The following is a 20765-nucleotide window of genomic DNA, read 5'->3' on the forward strand; positions in this document are numbered from 1 at the left end:
AAGAGCACTTGAGCCTGGTTTTTTTATTAAATGTGTTGAAGTGTGCTGATTTAGAAGGTCAAAGTATGGCTTTTCTCCTCATTTCAGCATAAGCACAAAATATTTAGTGCTGCTTAAAATAGGATCCACATTAACACTAAGGATGAGACCTTAAAAAAAAAAAAAAAGCTTCTTGCTTTTCCCCCTTTTCATAGGAAAATTAGAAATCTTGTTTTTATGCATATCTTCGTGTAGTTCATACTCACTTAGCCAGTTGGGTTGCATGTTCTTCACACTGTCATTGCAAGGTAAGTACGACAAACAAAATGATTGTCATATTCTGCCATGAAAATGATCTCTAACTAAGCAGCTGTAACTAAGAAGGTGTTATTACATTATTACACATAAGCACTCTGTTGCAGCAGAGTTCAGCTCCTGGCAAAAGCAGTTCCTTTTATACTGATGCCAGCATTGGCTCCAGATGCAAATTAACATGGCAGTGACTTGAAATGTCCTATTTCTCCTTTATACACGTTACAGATTAGCTTCCCAAAGTGGTCAGTTCATGTATTTTTAAATAGAGAAGAACCTCCAGTTATTGAACTTCAGGAAAGAAAGCTCTGCCTTGCAACAGTTTTCCTACACTTCTCTGTTTAATAAACAATTCTTCATGCAGGAGATGAGTCTTCCTCACTTGCAGTTTTTCTCTAATTATTCAGTGTGAAAGTCACAGCAGCAAGGAGATTGCTATCTGCAAATAAGTTGTGGATCTTTGTAAGAAAAAAAGTGAACTGGCATCTGTGTTGTTTCATTCTCTTCTTTCATGCCTGATTTTGTTCAAGGGACTTTAATTGCTGCTGGTTTTCTGTATGTAAGATCACTGTATCTTTGTACTTTTTTCTGCCCCTTTTCTCCTTTGTCTTTCTATTTGTTAATATATCTTTTTTACATATTATTTGCTTCGATATATTAAATCTTTTTTAGGAAGTTCACTACTAAATAACCAAATTGTGACATTTATAGGAGCTTCTCTTTGACTTCTCTTAATATGCTGGGTTTGTTTCAACCCTAATTTTCTGCCTGACTGCATAGTGTGTTTCTGTAACAGGTAGGGAAAAAAAAAAAAAAAAGAGGCATACACCAAAGGGGAGATGGCATTGTCTTTATGTTATAGGTAAAACCAGTAGTTTAACAATCCCAAGACCAAGTGCTGAACTCACATTGCTATTGTTTGCTATCCACAGCAGACTGTAAAGCAAGATAGACTATAATTTAACAAACTAAGAGCAAAAGAAGTGCAGTGCCTTCTAATGGAAAAGTAGAGAGGAGAGGAAGAAAAGTAAGTGTCACAGTAAGCCAGTGAATTAGACTGAAATAATAGGAGGACTAGGTCTTAGTCTTCTGATATGTGAAGGATATAAAATAAAATGTCACTGGTGTGAGTTGCAGAATGCTCACCTCATCTTGAGTACAGGTTCCAGAGGTTTTCTGGAAGGGAAAGAAGTTAAAAATAACAGCAGTAAAGGTGGCAGTGATGTGGCCTGATATGTACATGAAAGGAATAACCATTTCAATTTTTTTTGCTTTTAAACCTAACCCGACGCAGGAATGAAAGCCAGGTACACACCACAGCCTGGCTGCCCAACTTGCTTTACAGTTGGTAATGCAGAGCGCTATTTTCCAGAAGGAAGGGTTGACCACTGGATTTGCCTGGTTTTATGGCAGTAGTAGCTGCTCACTGCACATTCATCTCGTGTCACGTGGTTTTCATATACAGGCTGTTGCACATTCAGAGGCCAGAACTGTGCAACAGCAGAGATCAAAATTCTGGAAGCAAAAGTGACTCTCTCCCCCCCTTCCCCCTCCCCTTTTGCCAAGAGTAATATCTTCCATGCCAGAGCTTATTTTGTGGGAGATGATAAAACATAGTCTAACATCTGGCAACGGCCCATTTTTTTCCCTTCCTGTCTGCCCTCCGCCCTTCAGTAAAATGAAGCATTGGCAGAAAACTGATGTGACTGAAATGTTGCTCTATAGAATACAAGCAACAGGTGTGAGAAAAATGCTACTAAGTCACTGGGAGCTGGGTCACCCTCGGGACAAAAGAAATAGTCTTGCTATTGAAAAGATGCATAATACGCTATAAAAAAAAAGGAACATTGTAATGTGGTGAATGTAATGCCGTGCACTTAATACTAATATGACATGAGGGTGACTGATGATTCCTTATTTCGCTGAGCATTTGATTTTGTTTTCTACTTTGCATGCTAGCTTTGCCCTTTCTGAAATTATACCCCATCTGAAACATACTTTAAACTACAAAGTATTGCAAAAGGAGAGGGAAATTAGTCATTTCTGGACTGATGGCTGTAACCATGTTTTCGTACCCAGTTATAATGCAGAATTGTTTGGTTTTCACCTTGTGTCTAAGTAGATAAGAACTTTCAAAATATGTTTCTGCAAAACTGACAGTTGAGTTTTTAAGGCAGCCTGGAGTGTTACTTTCTGGCAGCTAGTGAGGGCAGGTGATAATGGGCATCTAACTCCATTAAAACACCTTTGAGAGTTTCTGCTTTGTGGTTCCAAGTGTGTTTACAGAAGAAAACAAGACTCCTGTGTGGATGCATTTGCAGTTTCACATTCTTTCTGGACAGCAGAGAACAAAAAGTCATATCCATGAATGAAATAATACAGTGCACCTGCTCTGTAAATACGACTTCCTTGCAGAGCTATACTAATTACAGTACACTCTTGTTCTTCTCCCACTTTTCCTTCTGAACTGTTGGCTGCAAGCGATCCTGTATCTGCATGAGAAAGTCCAGTGCTACTGTGCCTGATTACTGAATCTTTTTTCCAAATTTTGAATTAAGAAATGCTGCCAAAATTTACATCATGTGTAACATGGGAGTAACTTCTTTTGAAATTATTGAAATTATCCCACATTTACTGTGACATAGTTTCAGTCTTTAAATAAATATTAGAGTTCAGGAACAGTATTGCTTCCTGATAAAATTTTAGTTAATGCAAAAATAGAAACTGCAGTTTGTGTACAATAGTCAAATATGAGCTGCCAATTATCTAGCAGTTGTCAAAATACCTGTACTTGTCCATTTACATTGCCTGTTTTCAAGTATTTGAAGCTTTATGCTTAAGAGAGAAACATATTTAAAATTTTCAGCTATGACTGAGCTCTCTGTAACTTGTATTTTTGATTGACTGTAGTCTCCCTTCTCTTTGCAGTAAAGGGTTGCCTTCGAGTTCAACATTCACTTTAGAAGACAGTGCCATCTATTTGACTTCAGAACAGAGCACACTGGAAATGGAAAATGATAATGCTTCAGTTTTGGATGTCTACTTAGTAAGTTGTCAAACTGTTTCTGATGGGATTTTTCCCCTGCAATTCCTTTGACTCAGGCTCAGTAAGTGACTAAAATACATGCTTAACTTCAAGATCCAGAGGTTCATTGAGGTATTTCTTATATGATACATATGCTTAAGTACCTCTCCAAAGCAAGTCCTTCAAGAATCTATGTGCCTATTAACTACTGTGCTAATAATGAAGTATGCCAAAATGGCGTTCAATTTTTTTCTAATGGTAGGAGTGTTTTTCCTATTATTTGTTTTCCATAGGAGAAAAAAAAAAGAAAAAAAAGAAAAGAAAAACGTTTCCTCTGCATGTTGAATATTCCACAATGTAGAAACTAAATTTTCTCAGAGAGGAAAGTTTTGTGTTTACATCAGTGATTTTGAAGCCAGTGAAGTAGAGCTCAGTATGAAGCGCATTAACGGCTCCCCTTTCTGTTCTAAAGGGTTTTCCAGTTGTGGTAGCTAGAATATGATGAAAAAGGTATCTTTTCTTTGCTGTTTTGGTTCCTAGTGAGCAGTTTATCTGACTGCTGAAAGATAAGCTCAAGTCTACATCTTTAGTTGTCTTCATATCACCTGTGTTTTAAAAATTCTTTTGGTATCTACAGCTCACATTCCACAGACATAAAGGCAGTAGGCACCCAACTCCAGTTCCAGTTGAGTGAAGTTTTATGCATCTAACCCTTTTAGGCTGTTTTGAAAATTTCAATATAAATATAGGAGGGAGGTATGTTAAGCTTGGCTTTTTTCCCAAAGATTTGTTTTCCCAAAGCACAAATTAAACAATTATGATATTATCCTAGTCATGTTTTCCCTCTATTTTCATAACTAAATGTCTGTGACTTTTGTGGCAAGAATTGTACTAGGGAAGAAGGGTCAAAAAGGGAAGTCTGTTCATTAGGTTTCTAACAAACTTTTCACACAGGCATTGTTGTTTCCCTTTTAGATAAAGTTCACTGTATTCTTTATTTTTCTTATCTCTAGAGTTTCCTGATTTTTGTCTTAAAAGATTCAGAATATCATAGAATCATAGAAGAGCCCAGGTTGGAAGGGACTTCAAGACATCATCTGGTCCAACCTTTCATGGGAAAGGAAGCCTAGATGAGATTATCTAGCACCCTGTCCCACTGCATCTTGAAAATCTCCAGCGATGGGTACTCTACCACATCCGTGCAGAGGTTGTTCCAGTGATTGATTGTTCGTCCCGAAAAAAATTTTCTTGTGTTGAGACAAAACGTTTGCCACATGTTTGTGTCTGATCCCCACGCTGTTTCTCTGTAGGCTGTAGCACTGGTGTTTTTTTCTTCTTTTTAGCCAGCAACACTTGAGTATATACAGTACCTACTTAATAGCTACTAATTTAATAGTCCAGCACACTTAGGGGAGTTCTTGTCTATCATGCCTCCACTGAAACAAGACAGCAGCAAGTACCAGTGGCCAATTAGATGCAGAATTGACTTAGTTAACTGTGACCTCAAGTAGCCCATTAAATCAGCCTATTCCTGTAGGACTTGTGTTAATTGGGCTTGTTGCTGATACAATGTTGACATGAATTGCCTGTTAAGAGGGACTCACAAATCCTGAAATGTTATGGGAAATGGACAAGTGAGTAATCACGTGCAGCCTAACCTTGCTAGCAGATTGGCTTAGTGAATTGTGCTTTAAACTAACGAACTTGGCGGGTAGGATCCACAGCTGTGACATCTACATATTCATAAGCAACAGGGTGGATGAGCACACCTACTAGAATAGTGGGGAATGCTCCCCAGCCCTTTACAAAGGCAAGAACCCTAAGCCCAACCACCTCAAGTGCATGTATACCAATGCAGGTAGTCTGGGCAGCAGAGAGGAGAACTGGAGCTCTTTTCCCAGTCTAGGAGTTACGATGTGATAGTAATCACAGGAACTTGGTGGGAAGCCTCACATGACTGGAAGACCACAATGGATGGCTACAAATTCTTTTGGACAGATAGGAGGGGAGGAAGAGGAGGTAGAGTTGCACTTCATTAAAAAAGAGAAATTTGAGTGTATGGAGGTAAGCTGTGGAGACCACAAAAGTTCTGTCAAATACCTTTGGATCAAGATTAAATGGTTCATCACCAAGGAGGATCTTATGTTAGGTATCGGTTACTGACCTTCCAACCGGGATGCTGAGGCTGATGAAACCTTACGCTGGCTGCTGAGGGAACTCTTGGGCCAACAGAACCTGGTCCTCATGGATGACTTCGATTACCCAGGCATTTGTTGGGAGAACAACACAGCGGTGCGCAAGTTGTCCATGAGAATCCTGGAATGCATCAGGACTGCTTCCTGCTACAGGTGCTGGACGTGCCAACTAGGAACAGTGCATTGCTAGATTTACTGCTCACAAACCAAAAAGATGTACTTGACAATATAACTACCAATGATAGCCTTGGATACAGCGATCACAATATTGTGGAGTTTAAAATCCTGCTGAGCACGCTGAAGACCAGCAGTAGAACAAAGGCCCTGGATTTTAGAAGAGCCAGTTTCAATGTGCTCAGAACCTAGATGCGAGGGATTCCGTGGGAAGAATGCATGAAGGGCAAAGGAGCTTGTGAGTGCTGGGAGTTTTTAAAGAACAGCCTCCTGGAAGCACAAGAACAGTCCGTTGCCTACAAAGGGAAAGGAAGAATGCAGAACAAGAGACTACCCAGGCTTAACAATGAGCTTTTGGATGTGCTTAGAAGTAAAAAAGCAGTGTACGAGCTATGGACAGGCAGCCACATACCCTTTGAGGACTACAAGAACCTTGCTAGGGCATGCAGAGATGCAGACAGGAAGGTTAAGGCTCCGCTAGAACTGAAACTGGCCAGAGACATCAAGAAGAAGAAAGGGTTCTTCAGATACATGAGCACTAAGCAGGAGCACAGGGAAGACACAGGCCCATTACTAAACAGGGCAGGCAAACAAGTTACTATTAATGCTGACAAGGCAGAGGTTCTCACTACCTCCTTTCCTCCGTCTTTACCAGCGTAGCTGGACCCCAGCTCACAGGATCAAGCAGCTACAACAACACACGTGCCGACCCACCAGTAGTGGCCCTCTGCAAGGGCTCAACCCACATAAATCGATGGGCCCAGAGAGAATCCTCCCCAGGGTGTTAACAGAAGTGGCTGACATTGTTGCAAGGCCACTGTTTATTATCTTTGAAAAGTCACGGAGATCGGGGGGGCATTCTGATGACTGGAAGTGGGTAAATGCCACACCCATCTACAAGCATGGCCCAAAAGAGGACCCAAGAAACTACAGGCCCATCAGCTTTACTTCAGTCCCTGGGAAAATGGTGGAACGAGTCCTCACGATTACAAACCAAATGAAGCAGGTGATTGGGAAAATCCAGCACAGATTTACCAAAGGCAAATCATGCCAGGCTAACCTGGTCATCTTCTACAACAAAGTAGCATCTTCTGTTGACATGGAGAGAGCAGTGGATGTTGCTTACCTGGACTTCAGCAAAGCATTTGACTCTGTTTCCCACAGCCTTCTCCTGGACAAACTGTCAAGATACAGCCTGGAGGGTGGCCTGCGAGATGGGTAGGAAATTGTCTCACAGGCCACACTTAGAGGGTGGTGATCAATGGTTTCTCCTCAGGCTGGCAGCCTGTCACAAGCGGTGTCCCCCTGGGATCAGTACTGGGACCCTCGCTGTTCAGCATCTTCATAAATGATCTGGACAATGGGACTGAAAGCACCCTCACCAAGCTTGCTGATGACATGAAATTGGGTGGTGAGGTGGATGCATCAGAAGGGAAAGCCATTTTTCAGAGAGACCTGGACAAGCTGGGAGAGTGGGCTAGCAAGAACTGCATGAAGGTCAACAAAGACAAGTACAAAGTCCTGCATCTGGGAGGCATAACCCAAGAGCCCAGCACAGGCTCAGATCTGTGTGGCTGGGGAGCAGCCTTGCTGAGAGGGACCTGGGGGTCCCAGTGGACACCAAGCTGAACAGAGTCAGCAGTGCGCCGCTGCAGCAGCCAAGGCAAATTGGATCCTGAGCTGCATCCTCAGGGACATTACTAGCAGAGACAGAGATGTGATTATCCCACTTTACTCAGTGCTTGTCAGGCTGCACGCAGGGTAGTTCTGGTCCCCACAATTCAAGAAAAGACGTGGATGGACTGGATGGGGTCCAAAGGAGGGCCACAAAGATGATCAAAGAGCTGGAGAACCTGCTGTATGAGGAAAGACTGAAGGAGTTAGGTCTTTTCAGCCTGTAGAAGAGAAGTTTCAGGAGGGACCTCATCACAGTTTTCCAGTACTTAAAGGGTGACTACAAAGAGGATGGAGGCTCTCTCTTCACAAGGGGCAGTGGGTACAAGTTGCACTGGGAGAGGTTTCATCTTTATATAAGAAAGAACTATTTTTACAGTGAGAACAATCAATTACTGGAACAACCTCCCCAGGGAGGTGGTAGAGTCCCTACCGCTGGAGGCTTTCAAGATGCGATGGGACAGGGTGCTAGATAATCTCATCTAGCCTCCCTTTCCCATGAAAGGTTGGACCAGATAATCTCTCGACATCCCTTCCAGCCTGGGCTGTTCTGTGGTTCTCTTTGCCCCACTTAACAAAGAAACAACTTCTTGTTGATAATTTTTTAATTTGGTTTATAATATAACAATCTTGTTTATCACTAACGCTACTCAGCACTGTGAAATGCTTTTTTTTAAAGCTTGAATAGGGTGGATGGTGGAATGCTCTGAAAATCTAGTGACAGACATAGGTAATACCTTCTGCAAAGCTGTCCGTACAAGTTTCAGGTGTGATAATGATCGCTTTAGTTAGTTTTCGGCTTGTAAAACATTCATTACTATTGTGCCTGGGAGACTGCAGTAAGTATATGTGTATTCCACTGGTCAGTATCAACAGAAAAATAAATAAAACCCAACTCTGGACATTATACAAACACCCAGTGTTTATTCCCCTGAGCAAAGGTTTGGAAGTATAAATACGTCTTAAGTGGAGAGAATCATATACACTTTTTTTGTCCTAGCAGCACCCTTTCTCTGCACTGTGAAACATCTAAACTTGAAATTCAATAATTGAGACAAGGTAGTGGCACATACCTCAAGTGTCTAGGTATGCAACGGCTGACAGATTCAACGAAATTGGATACTGTGGCTAAGCACATGTTACTTCTTAAGTGGCAAACTCATCTTGAGAAATTACCCCTGCCTTCTTGGTCCTGTCCCACACACTGTATTGATGCCTCCTTAGCTATTTTGAGATTGCTGTGGAGGTGACCTGTAACTTAATCACATGTACCCCTGTATGTTTGTGAAAGAAAGAGGAATAAGATACTGTTTTGTGCACTAATCTTTTACTTCCTACTGCCCCCCGATATCCTTCTGCGGACCCTGCAACAACAGTTAGCCTCTGGTTGGGGAAGTCTGATACTAAAGGATCAGAGCTGTATGTAATCAGTTTGACTCACTGCTGCTGAGGCAGAAGGCTGTTTTATTTTTATAGGAGGATGATTAAATGCGGGCTAGAAGGGAAAGATGCATGTTTTCGAGAACAGTAGGAACAGGTCAGTCATTTCTAATGTATGTCTCAAAAATAAAGCAAATCAATGATGTTTGCATTAGCTGATTTAAGCCTCAATTGAAAAGGTTACAAGATACATTTTGACCTTTTAAAAGCATGAGAAAATGTAGCTTTAAATGGCATTCACAGATTTTCCTTTAATCCTGTAGTTAATAATCCTTGTCTGTTTTTCTACTGCAAGGCAAGCTGCTGTAGTCTTACCCGCTAGATATTATAATCAAAGATATCTTAACATGCTTAATTTCAGTCACGTCACTAATCCTTTGATGTCTTTGCCTCCTGCTTTGAAATGCTAAACTTCTTGGACAAATTTTAGTCCTCTGGTAAATTAAAAGCTATGAATTTTTGATCCCATGAATGAAAAAAAAGACACTGTAGTAAAATGACATTGTGTTAACTTACTATAAGAAAAAACAGCTTAAAAATGACATTTGGTTGAACAGTGTTGTGTACAAAGTCAGACAGTCAAGTAAGGTGCGGTGAAGCGGAGATTGTAAAAAAAAAAAAAAAATTTCCTCTTACAGGTAAGAGCATTGGGTTTGGGGTGTTAAATTAAGGGAAGACCACACAGACTCGCACTGTGCAGCTGATGTCAAAATTGAGAATTTACCTGGTAACAGCAAGATTTTTTTTGTTCCAGGACACAGGCACAGAGACATCTTGAGTTGGCAACTGAAGGGCTGGTCTGGACCCAGAGTCCCTCAGTTCTGAATAAAGACCAGGTTTAGCAAATGAGCATTTTGTGCACATGCCACTCTAAGCAGCACTGTTAGGAACATACTCAAATCCAAGTTTACTTTAAAATTCCATTGGTTTATTTTCTCTTAAATCTTTTAACCCAGATAATAACTTAAGAAATCTAGCTTTTATGAATAAAATATGACTAACCATGATCTGCATTGAGCAGTAAGTATAAGCCAATCTAAATTATTTCCAAATATTCTAGTACCATACAGTGGGAAACAAATACTGAATATTCTATAAAAATAATTTTAATTTTTAATTAAAGATTGCAGAAAGATAGAAGCAGATGTGTAAAATAGTTGGAAATTTGAAATGTTTCTCTGCAGAGAATTAAAACATTAAAGGGTTCTTGCTTTTATGAATATGTAATACAATGATAGATCAGATACTTAGAAGCAAAAGATGCCATCTGAGATAAACAAAACGTGTCCTGTACATAAGCCAGTAACAGAGAAAGTAACACTCTTCTATTTAGCACTTTGATGTAGAAATCCACAAAACAACAGAGTAAAACAGTTTCCTCCTTCTTCTGGAAATAAACTTAGTCTCTTTTTAAAATTACCCTGAAGCACTATTTTTTGGTGTCAGTTCAGACACCATCAGCTGATATATAAGCAGAAAAGCATTAAATGTCAGCAAACGTTGTTGAACACCAAAGTCTACTGTGTTCTATGGAATTTGATTAGTAGGAAATATAAGACCAATCCTGCAAAAGTTTCTTAAGAGAGATCAGCAAGTGCAACCAATCCTGAAGACCTTAGTCCAGTGTTACTAAGGACTGGTACCTAAAATGGAGGACCTCAAAAGTGATAATTTCACTTAGAAAGTCAGGAATAACTTAAAGTCACCTTGTTCCTTCTGTTATCAGTGAAGTCCCAAATTCTTTGATTGAGCTTTCTGTCCATGAAAGAGCAACATGTGCAATTATGAACTACTCCACTGTGCTTTCTCAGCCTACCCCTGAAATGACTTACAAAGGTAGCTGATGTATTATTTTGACAAACTACAATATGAGTAAAATCAGAGTAGTAAGGCTTAAGAATTACTTTAATTGGTTCATTGCAAGTAGGCTTGATTTCCTTTACACTTCAATGGAAGAAGAACATGCATGTAAATAGCACAGCGACAAACTTCGACGTTTGCTCTGTTGTGATGCTATACATCTTAAGTCATCTGGTGGTAAATACAGGATTTAAATAAATAAATACATGCCCTGCCTATAGGATTTCATTAATGAACTATTTTGCTTGAAGAATACTTCTGTGTATTTAACTATAACGGAAGATTCTTAGGTAGTGCAGAAATTGTTACATGGAAATACAGCATTGCCTCCTATTGTTGAAGGAAGGGCTCACAAAATTTGGATATAATTTAGAAGTGACTACCACTGAACATAGGGTTGCAAAGGATTGATAAGCTCTTCAGGACAATAAAAGAATGGAATAACTGTAGTGATGAGCAAGCCCAGCATATTTAGAGTCTGGTTAGCATAGCTATGATTTGTGTCAGATGAATTGCGTAGATAATATCATTACATTTAGAATTACTTATGTTGTGGTTTATGTCCAAATGTCAATTTTATTATAGGATTTTGAAGTCTTAAAACATCGCTGGAGATTAATTTTGTATTTCAAAGCTGCTGTAGATGGATAGATAAGTAGATTTACAAATATTGGTCTATGCCTGTTTAGAAACTGTCAAAAATGTCTGCCTCTTCTTACTTATCAGTACTCTTCCTCTTCTGTTCTCCCTCCTATAGTTCTGTAGTAAAGCCTGTCTCTTTGAGCATTTCCTAGTTCATATTCAAACCTTTCCAACTGCCAGGTTACTATGTAACTCCTCATCTTCGCAGTTACTTTCTCTTAAAATATTTTCATGCCTTCAGCTATTTTCAGTTTAGCACTCTAAGCTCTCCTTTCAGAGAAGAAAAATCCCACCTGGCTCTGATCGAATGAAGCATCCTAGTCAGAGACAGCTTTGGCTAGGGGATTGTGCTTCTACCATAACTCCTTGATGAGGTGTTTTTTTTCATTCAGAAATATTTGGCTTCTTGGTCTTTCATAACATTTGATTCAATTCTAATCACGTTGTAGTTTTCTTCAGGGTTCTGTTGTGGAGTAATAACAAGTGCAGCAGAAATTAAAGCAGTTCCTAGGCAGGATACGTGTGAAAACAAGCTAAAAAGTGTACAGTCACACTGTGCTGCATACCTCAAATTTTGACACGTTGCTCTCTTTCTAGAGGCATCAGTTTCTCTGCCTCACCATTTTCTCTGAAGATACTGATGGAAAAACATGGTAGATTGAACATTAATTCTGGGACTATGAGAAGGGAATTCAGGCCCCCTCACTTAAAGACGTCCTTTTTTCCCCCCCCGAGAGCAGAATAATCCTTAAAATGTTACGTGCGCATACTGGAACCTTTGAAGCACTCCCTCCTCAAAGTAGAGTCCTGTTTAATTAAGGCTGAAGGGGGCAAACCTATTTGTTTTATGCAGTGAGGTAGCTGCTCCTTTCCTCTGTTCTCTCTCTTATCCTTGTATCCATCCATGCATTATCTTAAAAAGGAGAGGAAAAAGAGGCCTATGTCCCTCATAATACTGAAACTTGGTATGAGGGGAAACACCGACCAAGCATGTGAATGTAGTTTGGCAAAGGTGTTCTTGCAGAAGCAACGTTATGTAGGAAGCAACATAACAGCAACATTTCAGTCACCCTTGCATGAAAATCAGAGACAGGCATTATGTGCTTGATTAGATTAAAAAGGTACCATTTCAGATTGCAAGTAGAACATTACCTGAGTAAGCCAGGTGCTAAAATGCCAGCACATATTGTCACTAAACTGCGTGTTCTCATGCCTGGGGCTTTTAATGCACCATATGAGGAAATCAATCAGCTCAAAAACAAATCCATGAAAAGAGAATGGGAGTACAAAAACGCTCCAATACAAAAAGCCTCAAGTAGGCTCAAACATGGTAAATCTATTATATACCCAGTGTGAGACATCTCAGACAGTGACTACAGGATTGCATCCTGTAGTGTCACTTGTCCATTATTTATCATTTCGAACCCAATTGCTATGGTCAAACTCAGTCTCTATCACAAAATAATGTTTCTTATATCTGCACTCAAAGTAACCCCAGAAGTTGTGCAGTGGTTACAGAGTTGCTTAGAGGATCATGTCCTGCACCTTGAAATAAATGGACGTTTTTCCAGAATAATACGCACAGAACTGGACTGTACCTGACAAAGAGATGAACATCTGAAAATCTCACCTCCTTAAAATGGCATCAGTACCACGAACAGCATTTCTGTGACTCACGCAGTTAACAGTTGCTACGGAGTTCCTGTAAGGTCTGTCTTCTCCAACTCTGTTATGCAGATTTTGCTGATATTTTTTCCATTGCTGATGCCTCTGAAATGCTTTGGAAGGATCAGAGGAAAGGGAACAAAAATATGCTAGTTGTGATTGCATTATGTAATTAGTGGAATAGCATAAAGCCAGCATCAGCCATACCGCTAGTCTCCTTAGAGAGTGAAAAGTAGCCATAAGGCCGAAGGGTCTGAAGTTGTGTTGAGTGACCATTGTATCTGTCAAAAATGGACCTGCAGTCATACAGAGCTGAGCTTTCAGCCAGAAACTAGATGGTGCTAGTGAAAATTTTGACTACTTTATCTCGGCTTCATAAAACATTCTTTTGTTTTCGGTACTAACATTTTTCAACTTTTTTTGCCAAACTGATTCTTAAAAATTTTTTTTAAAAAAAATCCTTGTTAGCTTATGTCATATTCTTTTTAAAATATCACTTTCTTTAGTTTTACTCACTTGTCCAACAATTTCACTTTGCATAGTAAATTGTTCTGCATCCTATAAGTACATACTACTTCACTCCCTTTGCACATTCAGGTGCTAATACATCAGTAGATAGACTTTCATCACCAGACCACAGCTATCTAGAGAGAGAGAACAGCCTTTGAGAAATCAGCACTGTGCTCACTAGCATCAGTGATTATGAACACCTTAACACTGGTGCACAATACAGTAACAGGTTTAAAGGTTGCCACAGAACGATATTGAAATATCATTCTTCAAGGTTCAAGGTCTACTGCTAGAAGTCGTAACTAAAATCTTGATTTAAATCTACTTGTTACCTTTTTCTAAGATAAGCTTTAAAAATGCCTTTGGAGATTTTTTGTTGCTGTTCATAGTCGAGATTAGATTGTTGTTGAACTATTTAAAGGTTAGTTAAAGGCTTGTATTAAAAAGTACAATTTAAAGGTGACCTTAAAAATCTGTTTAATAAATGGGACCTTATGCTTTTGTTGTATTTTTAATAAGGTTTTAGAGTAAGGTCACTACGGATGCTTTGGTTTTATATCCTGCTCCATGTTGGATACATTAGCTGAGATGCACTCAATTTACTGAAATATTTTGTTCAGCTGTCAGTTTATCCTTAGTTTGAGTCCCAGTAATAAGGTGTTCAGCAAAGAACGGTTTCTCTTCCATTACTCTCTGACTCTACAGACATGCTAAGAAGTGATCAACTATTTGTTATTACGTAACCGCTGCTTCTGTAGAAGATACTGTAGAAAACTCTAATCATTAACATTATTAAGTAATTGTTTTTTGTGAAATAGAATGATTGCTATGACATTGACTAGAACATTAGTTGTGCCTGAAAGTTTTTGGATAGGTGTCATTTTTCAACTGGGGAAGGGTATCATGCGGAAGCTAACAGGACTTTTATATGTGATGTACGAGGACTGCAGTTTTTCACCTAACACTTTTAAGTAACAAAGGCCCCAGCCAGCTCTGCAAGGTAATAAAAGCTGTTGCGAACTGCTGAGTGCTCTCAGTTTGGACTGTCTTCTCTGATGTCCAGAGTGTTCAGCATTTTGCAGCAGCAAGTGGTTCTGTTTCATGTAATGTAACTGTACTGCAGTGTCTGCAGAACCGTAGGGGTCAGCTGTCATACCAGAAAAGAGACCCAATGCTTTTGACTGGGGACCAAGGTAAGAAAAGAATCAGTGCCAAACTGTGCTGCAGCCTGTTTAGGGGAAGAACGGTGTTGCCTGTTTATAATTCTGTAAGAAAACAAATAAACACATGACTTTACTTGTCATTTCTGTATTTCCAGTAACAAAGAATACACGAAGAGTAAAACTAAGAGAAGTGACCGTGGTTAAAGAAGAGCACTTTCTGCACTCCTGATTTAAGAAGGAGGAATTTGCTGAGCCTAATAGACAAAGAGTCATAATCAACTGAACTTATTCTAAGAACTATCAGGATCTTTGAACCATAGAAAGGATGATGGAGTTGGCAAAAATGACGTGAAACATTCCACACTGCTATCATCTGCTGTTGCTTGCTGAACTGTGAAGAACTGTGTATTCAGGCTGCTTTCTACTCTATTGCCGATCACCTTTTTTGGACTTGAAAGTGATATTTTCTTATCAACTCTCTAGTGGTTTCATTTGCATGTGTTCTGTAACTATGCACAAAGCAAAATCTATTATCTGCTTTACCTGTTTAAAAATAAGCACAGTGGTGAATAAAATAAATTTAATTTGTTTTGACCCTTCCATTCTAATCACTTAGGTCCATGTCAGTGGAAATTGGAATTTGTCATACAAGGGTTAGGGTAAACCTCTGCACATACTATATGAAAATGAGCCTCTAAAGATATTTTCACTGTTAGTGAAAAGGAGAAAAAAAAAAAAAAAAGCTATTTATAACAAGGCCTTATGTTGTGTACATATATTGCCTTTGAAATATTTTTGATTTTAGTTTATTGTAAAAGAGAAATTATATAATTTATTTAGTAAATACTACTGTAAACTATAGTTTTATTGATGAATAAAATATTTTGTTCTCAAGACTATCACAGCTGTCAACCTGCTTTTGATCTGTACAGGACCTACTGTTCTGGTATTTCCCTACCTTCATGAGATGGTCTTGAGAGGCATGTCAAGACATATGACAACTACTCTACAACACGGCATCTGTCTTTATCTTCTACCAGCTCGATAATGAAGGGTGGAATCTTGAAATTAGAGCAGCAAAGGCAAAGGAACATACTCAGCAGGCATTGCTTCATAAAAGCATTTCAGGCTTTTCAGTATGGGCAATCATTCTAAGATAACTATAGAAACTGTTCTGGTTTCCTTAATTCCCCTAGCAGCAGAGAGATAATCCCAAACACCAGTGACCATCAATCCAAGATTTCATGCTTCAATGCGGTGGTGTAGTTAAAAACTACACAGGTGTCACTTTGAAAGTTTATGAAAATTATTGGTAATAACATTTCTTCGAGGAGGAAGTGTAGCAAACTTGCAGGATTGGCAAAACCAGAATTTGGCACTTTAATTTCTAGAATTATGCTTTGTACCTCTGAAGAATTTTTCATTTCAGGTTTCGGTGGGGGTTTTTTGTTGGTTTGTTTGTTTTTTTTTTTAATTTTGATGTAATCCTATAACCCTGACAAGGAGGAGGGTGGTATTCCTTAATTATGCACAGAATAGAGAAATTGAAAGGTTATTTTTTTTCCTCTAAGTATGTAGAGTCTCTGGTGTAACTTAGAGCCTGTGTCTCACGATTACCTCTTTTCCAGGCTTTAAAATTAGATTGCTTAATCTCAGCAAGATAATTCTGCAGCATTCCTCTGCAAGAGACAAATCTGCATGCCCTGTGAGCAAAACCATTTTGTACATTTATGTGAAGTGTCTGCTCCTTCATGCACAGTGTATAGCATATTTAGACTGTGACTCTATGCAAAGTAGATATTTCTGATTACTCTTATTTGGGGAAAAACGTGACACTTCTTAGTTTAAGCACCAGATTAACTCTCATAAAGCATGTACATGTCACTTTTTTCCCAATTACCTAGCAGACTGTCGTGTCTGAATCATTTGTCCTTAGGAAGACCCCAGAGGATGCACAACTTAAATACAATTCTGTCCAAAGCCAGAATGTCTACACTAAATGATTCAGACACTGAGCCATCCTTTGCGTACAATCCCTTTAACACAGTCATTTATAAATTAAAACAGGCATTTAATACTTGTGAAAGAAAATCCTGTATAGACTATGGAGCCTACTGGGAAAACCTTCTCCAAAGCATGTGCACTTACTTACACGTCGTGTGTGTGTCTGTGTGTGTGTGTCATGCCTGAGTATTTCATTTTTCATCTTGCATTGGTAGCACTCTGAAGAAAATGTAATGACTATTAAACATATCTATAAAGCTGATGAGGCAGTGCATGTCAAGTAAAAATAAAATCTATACAGACGGCATAATCAACTCCCTGGGGTATTAAAGTAATGTATTGGTCTGTTTCTCCAGGTCTAAACAGATGGAGCTCACCACAGGGAGCAAAATTTGAAGAATTAGGTCACAGACGTGGGCTCTCTGTGTGCAGTGGTATCTGAATACTCTGGCCCTGCAAGCTGCCCAGAAGGAAAAAGCACAGGTTGATACATGCTTAGAGAAAGGCAGGGAATATCTCCACATTTATGTATCTGGCCCTGTGACTTAAACGTATGGCATTCAGAGGGCGAGTTTTGCCTTTGCTGGTAGCGTGTAATAGTTGTCCTCAGTTTAAAAAAAAACAACAACTTCATGTCCTTGTACTAGAATTCAACAGTTTGAAAATACTGACACACCTATCCTGAGATCTGTTTTCTTGTTGACTATGCTTATACTTCAGGCAATTTAATTTCATGTAACACAATGCCATTTTCCCAAACCCTGAACACTAGACTGCAACAGAAGAGTAATCAGTAGTGCACTCCACCTATCCTTTGTAGAAGCCATTTGCTGACCTGTTTCCAGTGATGCATGCGTTTGTTTGCAAGAAGAAAGATAGCAGCTTTTTCCAGACTGAAAGTGTGGGGCCTGACCCTGCAGCTATTTTGCAGCTGGAACTGCTTCACAGTTATTTTACACCAGCCTAAAAAGATACTGATACCAAAGTCCTGTGGTATGAACAACATTAACCTAAGGGACAAGGATCAAGATGAAGAATATTAAGAAATCATTGTTGAAATTCCAACCCCTAACTCAGGCCCTTTTGACGTTGTGTGAATGACCCTCACTGGTAGTAGCGTCCTGTAAAGTTCATTAACTCAAACATTGTTGAAAATTTTTTTGAAAGATTTGGTAAGTGAGATTGCTAATACCAGAGAAAATAATTAATCTGCACTAATTCATCAATTTGTCATTAACTTAGAAACAAGAGATGAACATTTCCTATTGAGAGTTGCATATGACCTTGGATGATTAGAGAAAAATCACTGTGGAACTACCTGGATAGTACCAGAAAATATCTTCTGACGCTCTTTTTATAGGAATGGCAAGGTATGTAAACAAGCACCATCTTTTACTAGATGAAATGCTACATAAAAGAACAAGCATTCCTCCATTCTTCCAGCTGCTTTCCCCTCTCCCCACCAAGGTATGAAAAAGGAATTGTTTACTTTACTAATGCATTCTGTGGTCTGATAAAAGTTATTTCTCCCTATAGGCCTTATCTCAGTATGTAGACCATTACAGCTGCAAAAACATAACGAATTTCTTCCAGAAGTGATAAGAACATGGGCTGGTCGTCAAGGAACTAGAGAGTATCTTATATCTGCTTGATGTATAAAAACTTCCCTCACAAAATGCAACAAGAACACAGACCCCCACGAGGTCTGAGGGAAGATACTGGTAAAAAAGAAACGCACAGGACTCTGCTGGAAAGAGACAAGAGGCTGACTAAGCTAGATAATATGGTTTGGTACAGAGAACTCTTAATTACAACAGACGTCAAAGTCTCAGTTGAAATTTGCACAACCAACTCGAATTGTCTGGGCTTTTGCCCCTTGTGTGGTACAAAATAATTTCAGCTTAAAGAGAAAAATAATATAAATCTTGGTGAGAAACTTGACAACTTATTCTCTAAAGCATTGCAAGATGCCAGCTGCTTACTTGAGTGAGAGTTTTAGAAATGTAAAAATCCATCACACAGTAATCAGTGGTAAGCTTCTTAATACTTGTATGCTTTACATATTTATGATTTTACCTGGAACTGTTGCATCCTGCAGTCCTGTCCTATGGAAGGATCTGAAATGAAATCTCTCTCTGTTCCCACAGAAAATGTTTTTTTTTAAGAAACTTTTTTATCAGAATGATTTCTTATCTCTCACCTCCCTAGTAAGCCTATTTTATTTTTTAGTTTAAGTAACAATAAAAGATGTCTAGCTGAGACTCCTGACATCCTCACATATCATTAATAATAAGATATCACCAGCATGTAAATAACTCAGTAGGAACTTAGTCAGTCAGCTACATAAATTCCTTTCTCTTTCTTCACTGCTTTTTGAAGCACACCATCAGAAATTCTATCAAACATATGTCAGGTGTGATAAACGATGTGCTTTATTTTCCCTTTACTGTCTCAGGGTAACATTTCACCTACAGGAGGTAATGGATCAGAATACTTACAGAAAATACTGTCCTAGAATGGGTCCCTGAGTGGATGCTATATTCTGTAATAACGTGCCTTTCCATGGACTCAGGTATTCACACAGCCAAAATAGCTCCTGGAGAAACCGATGACTGTCATCTCAAGTAGTCCATATGAGCTGCTCACATCAGTGCAGTTACCTAGAATTAATTAAATGCAGTTAACAGGAATTGGAATCTCAACAGCTTTTTTGAGTGAGCTGCAGCTGCTCCGGTTTTGGGGTGTGAATCCACTGTCCAACTGGCCCGTTGCAGAGATTGAACCCAAGATACTAGCCCTGGTCCTTGTCCCATTGCTCCCTCTCTGTACTGCCAGTGTGTCCTGCAGTTCTTGTCCTAAGTTGTCAAGAAAGGGGGAATCCCTCTCTATTACTGCTTAGGTCTGGAAAAGCTGTAGATACTGTACTTTGAAAGTCTGCCAGAGAAGAGGACAGGAACTGTAGAACAGCACAACTACAGCAAGTGGATCCTTACCATGCCGCTTAGGAAATGACTGTGATTCCAATACACTCTCAATAGCTCAGGCTGCTCAAATTAGACTGCTGTCAGCACCGGTGGTGCGTAGGAACTGTCTGCATGTCACAATCGCTAGTCCTTGCAAGGCAGAAATAAATAGAAACTTTCCTTTGCCCTGCCTGGGATTTTTTTTTTTTTTTTTCAAGCGGTGAAGGCAGGTGGGCAGCGTTGTTTGCAATTTCTGTCCTTTCCAGGGTCCAGCTCCTTGTAAATCTACGCGACAAGATCGCTTTGCCTGAACAGGTACCTGCAGAGACTCACCCACGAGCAATTATTCCCCGGTCTGAGAACAGCAGCCGAGGTAAAGGTGCACAGCAGTAGCAGTCATGTTACCAAGTGACTGTCGCAGCTACTTGTCTTTATGATACCCGCCAGATTCGAGATCCCCAAGTTCTCCTAAGCAGGCAAAACAAAGCCTGAACAGTACAGCAGGACCCAGCACCTCGCTTTTCTAGGTTACAGCCTTGCTGCGCGGTGTTGAGCGGTGCCTGTGCGGGGGGAAGGACGCCCTCCCCCTCTGCCGGGCCGATGGGGACAGTGCCACCTCCTGGAAAAGGCTCGTCGTGGAGAAGGGCCGTACTCGACTCCCCGGCAGCCTTCTTGTCTCCGCAGCAAACCACCTGGATTTAATTTAGTCTGGCTGTACCGCGGCTGAAGTCACCAGGGACTTGGGGGGGGTGGTGGAAATCCGTTTGTCTCCTTCAGGGGCGCGTACCCGGCTGTGCGCCGGCGCCAGGCGCCTTCCCCGGGCCGAGCGCTGGTGCCCGGCGCCCGCCCCCCGGCGGCTGCACAGGCCGGCGCCCAGGGCGCCCTGTCGGGGACAACCGAAGGGCGCCTCCGGCGACCGGTGCCCCTCAGAAACACCCGCCGCGGCCCGGGAAGGGCCCGCCCCGCCTGTGCCTCCCACCTCCGCCCGGGAAGGGGAAAGCGCTCTGCCGCTCGGGTCCACCGGCGGCGGGGCAGGGAGAGGGGCTGCTCCGCGCACCGCCTCCCCCGGGACCCGCCCTCTGCCCCCGCCGGCCCGGGCCTCGCCAGCAGCCGCCCCGCTGCCTCGCACCGGGGGCTGGCCGAGACCAGCCCCGACGCG

At 40.6% G+C, this 20765-nt stretch overlaps 1 protein-coding gene and 1 long non-coding RNA gene across 12 annotated transcripts in view; one reads left to right on the forward strand and one right to left on the reverse strand.

The window, feature by feature from the left end:
- PIP5K1B (phosphatidylinositol-4-phosphate 5-kinase type 1 beta) overlaps window positions 1-15538 on the forward strand; it is a 115331-nt gene extending 99793 nt beyond the window's left edge. For all 9 annotated transcript variants that reach the window (XM_087742670.1, XM_087742668.1, XM_087742666.1 and 6 more), the window contains 2 exons: window positions 3220-3337; window positions 14795-15538. In XM_087742670.1, the coding sequence (XP_087598796.1) occupies window positions 3220-3337; window positions 14795-14797 (121 nt within the window). In that variant the 3' untranslated portion in view covers window positions 14798-15538. The remainder of the gene's footprint in view (window positions 1-3219; window positions 3338-14794) is intronic.
- Window positions 7938-20458, reverse strand: LOC148050570 (uncharacterized). 3 transcript variants are annotated; one of them, XR_015701118.1, is made up of 5 exons: window positions 19940-20458; window positions 19142-19303; window positions 12932-13079; window positions 11868-11938; window positions 7938-11764 (listed from the first exon to the last, which is right to left on the reverse strand). It is a non-coding gene; the product is annotated as an uncharacterized LOC148050570 (long non-coding RNA). The 3 variants fall into 3 exon arrangements; XR_015701116.1 differs by having other exon boundaries at window positions 7938-13079; XR_015701117.1 differs by having other exon boundaries at window positions 7938-13079; window positions 19637-20458.
- Between the last annotated feature and the right edge of the window lie 307 nt (window positions 20459-20765).

The sequence above is a fragment of the Nipponia nippon genome, unplaced genomic scaffold (assembly GCF_047370975.1).
Source record: "Nipponia nippon isolate SJK-2023a ecotype South Korea unplaced genomic scaffold, ASM4737097v1 scaffold_8, whole genome shotgun sequence".
Taxonomy (NCBI): domain Eukaryota; kingdom Metazoa; phylum Chordata; class Aves; order Pelecaniformes; family Threskiornithidae; genus Nipponia; species Nipponia nippon.